This window comes from Bufo gargarizans, unplaced genomic scaffold, assembly GCF_014858855.1.
Source record: "Bufo gargarizans isolate SCDJY-AF-19 unplaced genomic scaffold, ASM1485885v1 original_scaffold_1605_pilon, whole genome shotgun sequence".
Lineage (NCBI taxonomy): Eukaryota > Metazoa > Chordata > Amphibia > Anura > Bufonidae > Bufo > Bufo gargarizans.
The window spans coordinates 195,904-204,246 of NW_025334432.1; the positions used below are offsets into that span (position 1 = coordinate 195,904).

At 43.9% G+C, this 8,343-nt stretch overlaps 1 protein-coding gene across 1 annotated transcript in view; it reads left to right on the plus strand.

The window, feature by feature from the left end:
• Positions 1 to 8,078, plus strand: part of LOC122923431 (Golgi integral membrane protein 4-like) — a 106,722-nt gene extending 98,644 nt beyond the window's left edge. Inside the window, exons 8-9 of the mRNA XM_044274241.1 lie at positions 6,981 to 7,218; positions 8,059 to 8,078. Coding sequence (XP_044130176.1) covers positions 6,981 to 7,218; positions 8,059 to 8,063 — 243 coding nt within the window. The 3' untranslated portion in view covers positions 8,064 to 8,078. The remainder of the gene's footprint in view (positions 1 to 6,980; positions 7,219 to 8,058) is intronic.
• Positions 8,079 to 8,343: the final 265 nt, after the last annotated feature.

The following is an 8,343-nucleotide window of genomic DNA, read 5'->3' on the forward strand; positions in this document are numbered from 1 at the left end:
TCATCAATATTATTATCCTGGAAAACCCTTTTAAAATAAAGGATCCATTTTCTTGTTCATTCTTCTGTTCTTTTGACAAATCTAAAGAACAGAAAACTAAACAGTGATGTGAACCAGGCCTAACCAGTCTTCTGGTCCAACCTGTCCAATCTCCCCTCCTTAACGGAAACCTCTTTTCCCAATACACTGTTTCTTTCTTGGAGTCATTGTATTGAGGTTCACTTACTTTCTCTCCTTGATCTGTGGATGTTTACTCAATGTGCTAAATAAAAGATATGAATGATACAAGTGTTTTGTGTTATTGGTTTAGTAGTAGATTGTGTGGTATAATTGGGACTTGGATAACAATCAGACCACATTGTATTAGTATACAATGCAGTAATCCAGGTAAGTGTTACGACCAGTAAACTCGGGTCTGTGTGAATGAGCTCGTACTCACTGCAGCATGTGCCACTGATTTTGCAGAGCGTCTTCTCAGTTATTACGAGAATGTTGTGTTTCAAACCATCAAGTAGATACTATTCTGGGCCACCAGAGCAAGTTCTTTAACCACTTCAGCCCCGCTAGCTGAAACCCCCTTCATGACCAGAGCACTTTTTACACTTCGGCACTACACTCCTTTCACCGTTTATCGCTCGGTCATGCAACTTACCACCCAAATGAATTTTACCTCCTTTTCTTCTCACTAATGGAGCTTTCATTTGGTGGTATTTTATTGCTGCTGACATTTTTACTTTTTTTGTTATTAATCGAAATGTAACGATTTTTTTGCAAAAAAATGTCATTTTTCACTTTCAGCTGTAAAATTTTGCAAAAAAAACGACATCCATATATAAATTTTTCGCTAAATTTATAGTTCTACATGTCTTTGATAAAATAAAAATGTTTGGGCAAAAAAAAAAAATGGTTTGGGTAAAAGTTATAGCGTTTACAAACTATGGTACAAAAATGTGAATTTCCGCTTTTTGAAGCAGCTCTGACTTTCTGAGCACCTGTCATGATTCCTGAGGTTCTACAATGCCCAGACAGTAGAAAAACCCCACAAATGACCCCATTTCGGAAAGTAGACACCCTAAGGTATTCGCTGATGGGCATAGTGAGTTCATAGAACATTTTATTTTTTGTCACAAGTTAGCAGAAAATGATGATGATTTTTTATTTTTATTTTTTTCTTACAAAGTCTCATATTCCACTAACTTGCGACAAAAAATAAAACATTCTAGGAACTCGCCATGCCCCTCACGGAATACCTTGGGGTGTCTTCTTTCCAAAATAGGGTCACTTGTGGCGTAGTTATACTGCCCTGGCAATTTAGGGGCCCAAATGTGTAAGAAGTACCTTGCAATCGAAATGTGTAAAAAATGACCGGTGAAATCCGAAAGGTGCACTTTGGAATATGTGCCCCTTTGCCCACCTTTGCTGCAAAAAAGTGTCACACATCTGGTATCGCCGTACTCAGGAGAAGTTGGGGAATGTGTTTTGGGGTGCCATTTTACATATACCCATGCTGGGTGAGAGAAATATCTTGGCAAAAGACAACTTTTCCTATTTTTTTTATACAAAGTTGGCATTTGACCAAGATATTTTTCTCACCCAGCATGGGTATATGTAAAATGACACCCCAAAACACATTCCCCAACTTCTCCTGAGTACGGCGATACCAGATGTGTGACACTTTTTTGCAGCCAAGGTGGGCAAAGGGGCCCAAATTCCAAAGTGCACCTTTCGGATTTCGCAGGCCATTTTTTACACATTTTGATTGCAAGGTACTTCTTACACATTTGGGCCCCTAAATTGCCAGGGCAGTATAACTACGCCACAAGTGACCCCATTTTGGAAAGAAGACACCCCAAGGTATTCCGTGAGGGGCACGGCGAGTTCCTAGAATTTTTTATTTTTTGTCGCAAGTTAGTGGAATATGAGACTTTGTAAGGAAAAAAGAAAAAAAAAGAAAAATCATCATTTTCCGCTAACTTGTGACAAAAAATAAAAAATTCTAGGAACTCGCCATGCCCCTCATGGAATACCTTGGGGTGTCTTCTTTCCAAAATGGGGTCACTTGTGGCGTAGTTATACTGCCCTGGCAATTTAGGGGCCCAAATGTGTAAGAAGTACCTTGCAATCAAAATCTGTAAAAAATGGCCTGCGAAATCCGAAAGGTGCACTTTGGAATATGTGCCCCTTTGCCCACCTTGGCTGCAAAAAAGTGTCACACATCTGGTATCGCCGTACTCAGGAGAGGTTGGGGAATGTGTTTTGGGGTGCCATTTTACATATAACCATGCTGGGTGAGAGAAATATCTTGGCAAAAGACAACTTTTCCTATTTTTTTTTTTATACAAAGTTGGCATTTGACCAAGATATTTTTCTCACCCAGCATGGGTATATGTAAAATGACACCCCAAAACACATTGCCCAACTTCTCCTGAGTACGGCAATACCAGATGTGTGACACTTTTTTGCAGCCTAGATGCGCAAAGGGGCCCAAATTCCTTTTAGGAGGGCATTTTTAGACATTTGGATCCCAGACTTCTTCTCACACTTTCGGGCCCCTAAAAAGCCAGGGCAGTATAAATACCCCACATGTGACCCCACTTTGGAAAGAAGACACCCCAAGGTATTCAATGAGGGGCCTGGCGAGTTCCTAGAAATTTTTTATTTTTTGCATAAGTTAGCGGAAATTGATTTTTTTTGTTTTTTTCTCACAAAGTCTCACTTTCCGCTAACTTAGGACAAAAATTTCAATCTTTCATGGACTCAATATGCCCCTCAGCGAATACCTTGGGGTGTCTTCTTTCCGAAATGGGGTCACATGTGGGGTATTTATACTGCCCTGGCTTTTTAGGGGCCCTAAAGCGTGAGAAGAAGTCTGGAATATAAATGTCTAAAAATGTTTACGCATTTGGATTCCGTGAGGGGTATGGTGAGTTCATGGGAGATTTTATTTTTTGACACAAGTTAGTGGAATATGAGACTTTGTAAGAAAAAACAAACAAAAAATTTCCGCTAACTTGTGCCAAAAGAAATGTCTGAATGGAGCCTTACCAGGGGGGGGTGATCAATGACAGGGGGGTGATCAATGACAGGGGGGTGATCACCCATATAGACTCCCTGATCACCCCCCTGTCATTGATCACCCCCCTGGTAAGGCTCCATTCAGACGTCCGTATAATTTTTACGGATCCATGGATCGGATCCGCAAAACACATGCGGACGTCTGAATGGAGCCTTACAGGGGGGTTATCAATGACAGGGGGTGATCAGGGTGATCACCCCCCTGTCACTGATCACCCCCCCTGTAAGGCTCCATTCAGACATCCGCATGATTTTTTACGGATCCATGGATACATGGATCGGATCCACAAAACACATGCGGACGTCTGAATGGAGCCTTACAGGGGGGTTATCAATGACAGGGGGTGATCAGGGTGATCACCCCCCTGTCACTGATCACCCCCCCTGTAAGGCTCCATTCAGACATCCGCATGATTTTTACGGATCCATGGATACATGGATCGGATCCACAAAACACATGCGGACGTCTGAATGGAGCCTTACAGGGGGGTTATCAATGACAGGGGGTGATCAGGGAGTGTATATGGGTGATCACCCGCCTGTCATTGATCACCCCCCTGTAAGGCTCCATTTAGACGTCCGTATGAGTTTTGCGGATCCGATCCATGTATCCGTGGATCCGTAAAAATCATACGGACGTCTGAACGGAGCCTGACAGGGGGGGTGATCAATGACAGGGGGGTGATCAGGGAGTTTATATGGGGTGATCATGGGTGATCAGGGGTTTATAAGGGGTTAATAAGTGACGGGGGGGGGGGGTGTAGTGTAGTGTGGTGTTTGGTGCGACTGTACTGACCTACCTGAGTCCTCTGGTGGTCAATCCTAACAAAAGGGACCACCAGAGGACCAGATAGCAGGTATATTAGACGCTGTTATCAAAACAGCGTCTAATATACCTGTTAGGGGTTAAAAAATTCGGATCTCCAGCCTGCCAGCGAGCGATCGCCGCTGGCAGGCTGGAGATCCACTCGCTTACCTTCCGTTCCTGTGAGCGCGCGCGCCTGTGTGCGCGCGTTCACAGGAAATCCCGGCCCTCGCGAGATGACGCATATATGCGTGACTCTGCGCAGGGCCGCCACCTCCGGACCGCACATCTGCGTTAGGCGGTCCGGAGGTGGTTAAAGGTGAGATTATGGGCCCCCCTCCCCACCTCTCAGGTCCTGCTTCTAGGACCCTAACAATCGGATGTAATCTGTGGAAGAAACTAGTAGCAGGTGTTTAACCCTGTAGCGCCACCACAAGGGAAATTAAGCAGTACATATTCTCACTTGACTATGAGCAATTTGTGAAATACATTGTCATGTTGGTTCTTTTAGATACTCCTTGTACCCGTGCTGTGATCTGACTAATAAATTAGTTTCTAGGGGTCCTTTCTCTATTAAAGGGGTTGTCCGGTTTTAGGAGGAAACAAGACAACCCCTGCAATCCACTCACCTGACAATCCACAACTCTGGTTCTACTGGCTGGGCTCTAATTACCCGGCTGCAGCAGTGACATTGTGCCAATAACGTGACCGCTGCAGCCAGTCACTGGCCTCAGCAGTGCACTCGACATGGCCAGTGATTGGCTACAGCAGTCACATGTTCTTAACATGACGTCACCGCTGCAGCCAGGTAAATAGAGCCCACCTGGGAGAACAAGAGTGGCACTGTGGGATCTGTCAGTTAAGTACTTACCTGTTCTATATTATAGGAAAATCCTAGCGGTTGGCTGGTTTCCTCCTGATAACGGACAACCCCTTTAAGAGCATTTTCTCATGTTTTTGGTCAGTATTTTTCAGCAGTATTTGTCAGTCAAAACAAGAATTTGGACCCAGACACAGAAGAGGCACAGTTTTTTCCATCATAGTCCCCCCTCCTGGTTTTAGTTTACAAATACCGATAAAAGATCCTGACCATGTGAAAAGTGTTCTTAAAATGGTATTTAAAAATGGGTTGCCTAATTCAAATATCACCTCTAAGGCTAAAATAGATATGTGTTGTCAGGATCACCACTTAGACTCAGGATGGGAGTTTAAAGGGTCACCCAGATTTTAATGTCACCCTCCCCTTCTTCTACCTTGAGCCCAGTGGCATGCCTAGGGTGTTTGGCACCCGTGGCAGGTACTTTCTCTGGCACCCCCCTATACAAAAAATTGTATCCCTTCACAGTAGTATTGCCCTCATTGTACAACCTTCACAGTAGTTTTGTCCAGATATGTGCCCCCTCACAGTATTTTTCCCCTTTCTGTACAACTTTCACAGTAGTTATGACCACATTGAACCTCCTAAAGTATTTATTCTTTCATTGTGCCCCCTTCACAGTACTAATGCCCTATCCGTGCCCCCTTGACAGTTGTAATGCCCTCTCTGTGCCCCTTCAGAGTAGTTATGCCCTCACTGTGCCCCATAACAGTAGTAATGCCCTCTGTGCCCCTTCACAATAGTAATGCCCATTGTGCCCCCTTCACAGGTGTAATGCCCACTCTGTGCCCCATAAGTTATGCCCACTCTGGCCCATAAGTTATGCCCACCCCCTTCCCAGTAGTAATGCCCTCTATGCCCACTTCATAGAAGTAATGCCCATTGTGCCCTCTTCATAGTAGTAATGTCCTCTGTGCCCCCTCTGTAGTAGGAATGCCCATTGTGACCCCTTCACAGTAGTAAGTGCCCCCTCTGTGTTTATAAAACAAACAAAAACACAGTAACTACTCGCCTTGTCCTGTTCCTGAAGCTCACATCCTGCTCTCCCCTGCAGACACAGATCGCTCTGCAGCACTGTGTGGGAGGAGCACAAGCAGATTCTTGGGCTGCAGGCTCCTCCCACATAGGCCAGCAGCACGATCTGTATCTGCACCAACTATTGGTCTGATTGGACAGAAATTGGTCAGATAATCTGTTGGTGTAATACGGCCCTTAGAGACAGTACATGGTGCATTCTTTAATTTCCCCTTCTTGCAGAGCCCTGATTGAGGTGACGTTCACACAGGTGATACCGGTGGATGACCCAATTCCAATCCTGAGCAACACATGGCCAAGTTGTAAATTAGGTCCAGTATTTTGTTGATGAATCTTCATCTGTATGGGATTTCATATATGACCCATACTGCAGGTCATGGTATCCTCTGCCTGACCTTTCAAATGGCTCCACAAGGATGACATCTGAGGACATCTCAAAGGCTATGATAAGGTTTATGTAGTGCAATCTCCTGTGTGTTGTTCTGTTCCCCTGGTTTTGTGTATACAGACGTGGTGTTCTGGTTTTGGGAATAAGGCATCACTGATTTTATGGCCAGCCACAAGAATATCGGGGTGGGGGTGGGGGGGCGTTCTCCTACTCTGATATCTTTAATATTATTTTGCTATCTATACCACCACACGTGTAATGTTTAATAATTGGTTTAGTGCCCCTTATCAAAACTTGTCCCAACACAATCCATGATGGCCACATGTGCAAACCTCTCCATTACAAGGGCTAGGGCAGCCGTCTCTTATTGCTATAAGTACTGTAGATGGTTGTTACATTATAAATGTGTTAACAGATCGTTATTATACGTAGAAAATCTACATATACGGGAGGCCGGGATATGCCCTACATCTGGTCTTTTTGCAGCTAGAAGAAATCCCCTCAGACTCTTAATTGGTTTTGGCAGTTATAGCATAATGCAGACCTCCCCTCCTTAGTGTTTTATACTCCTTTGTGACATCTTTTGTTATGTCTTTTATGGTTTTAATATTTTATGAGCTAAACTGCATTGTTCGTGGTCTAGCTTAGAGCGGAGAAGTCAGGTCTGCTGTTTGCTCCACAATTACTTGTGAGTTTTAGGCTGGAGGCGCATTGACAGCTGTGTGTATTAGATGTAAAAGTTCTGTGTGTGGAGCCTTTTTGTAGCATCGTTCGTAACATCTGATTCATTTCTTCCTTAGGATTTCAAAGAACATAAACCACAGGTGCCTCAGAACTCACAGGGAAGTAAGAATAACGCAGAAGACATCCCGGGAGGGCATGTGAAGAGGCTGACACAAGGTCAACCTGAAGGACAAGAGAACTCCTTACTTCAGAGTCCCCCAGTACAACCTGCATCCTCAAGGCTAGTGACGCGAAATGACAGCCGTGTTTCCAGATTTACCAGGACAGTTAACAGTCTTCAGGACCCGCAGAGAGGTACGTGCACATATTTGGTTTCTGCCACTGGTCAGGTCCTTGGATTCAGTGTTTGAAGTCAACAGTTGCACAGAACAAGTAGAGCATATACAACACTTGTTTTCTTCTCTCCTTAGCTCCTAAATATTCATATTTAGCAACGTTTGCCACTGGCTTTGCTATTGTAGGTTTTACTCAAAGGGATTATTCACGTTTTTAATATTTGTGGCATAGCTCAAGGATATACCACAAATGCCTGATATACATGGGATTTGCCTCTGGGACCCACCCTTGTCAGGCATTTATAATATATTCAAAGGGTGAAGGTGGGAAATATCCCTTTTAAGGCTACTTTTGCATTTTTGCTGGATCGGTCATCTAATACAACTGTCTGCATCCATTCAGAACGGATCTGGTTGTATCATATCCCAAATGAACAAGACAGATCCGTCACTAAATCAATGGGCTCCGTATCTTTTTTTTTTTGTGTTTGTAAAAAACGAATCCGGCACCATTGACTTACATTGTGTCTTTCATGCCGGATTTGTCTTGCTCAGTATCCCATTAGGCACTCAAAAATCGCTTTTTTGTGCGTCATGGGAACATAGCAGGGCGGAATGCACTCTGGTTCACTTCATTCCCTTCAGTTCAGTTTTGTCCCTATTGACAATGAATGGGGACAAAGCTGAAGCGTTTTTCTCCGGTTTTGTGATCCTCAGACGGCTTTTAATACCGGAAAGAAAAGGCGCAGATGTGAAAGTAGCCTAATATTTTTTCTTTATTTATTTTTTTTTCTTTATGAAAAACATTATGCCTTCTGTTGACACTGCTTTCATTAACTAGAGGTTTATATTTCTGCAGAATGAGGACCAACGTGTCCCACCACATGACCAAGAGCTGAAGAATACAGTTGGTCATGACCCCCCAGGAGTTATGGATAAAAAGACACCCACCGTGAAAGTTCTAGTTGCCAACGAACAAGTGCCAGTTCACAGGTGCGTGGCTGAGTGCTTGTCTTTTCATTCCGCCTCTAATCCTTTATCCTTATTGCTGTGACTTAGTTCTTCACGCTGATTAATCCTCTTATTTTCCTACACTGTCACAGACTGAATAGAGTTCAGGTTTACAGCTAGCTGTTGACATGAT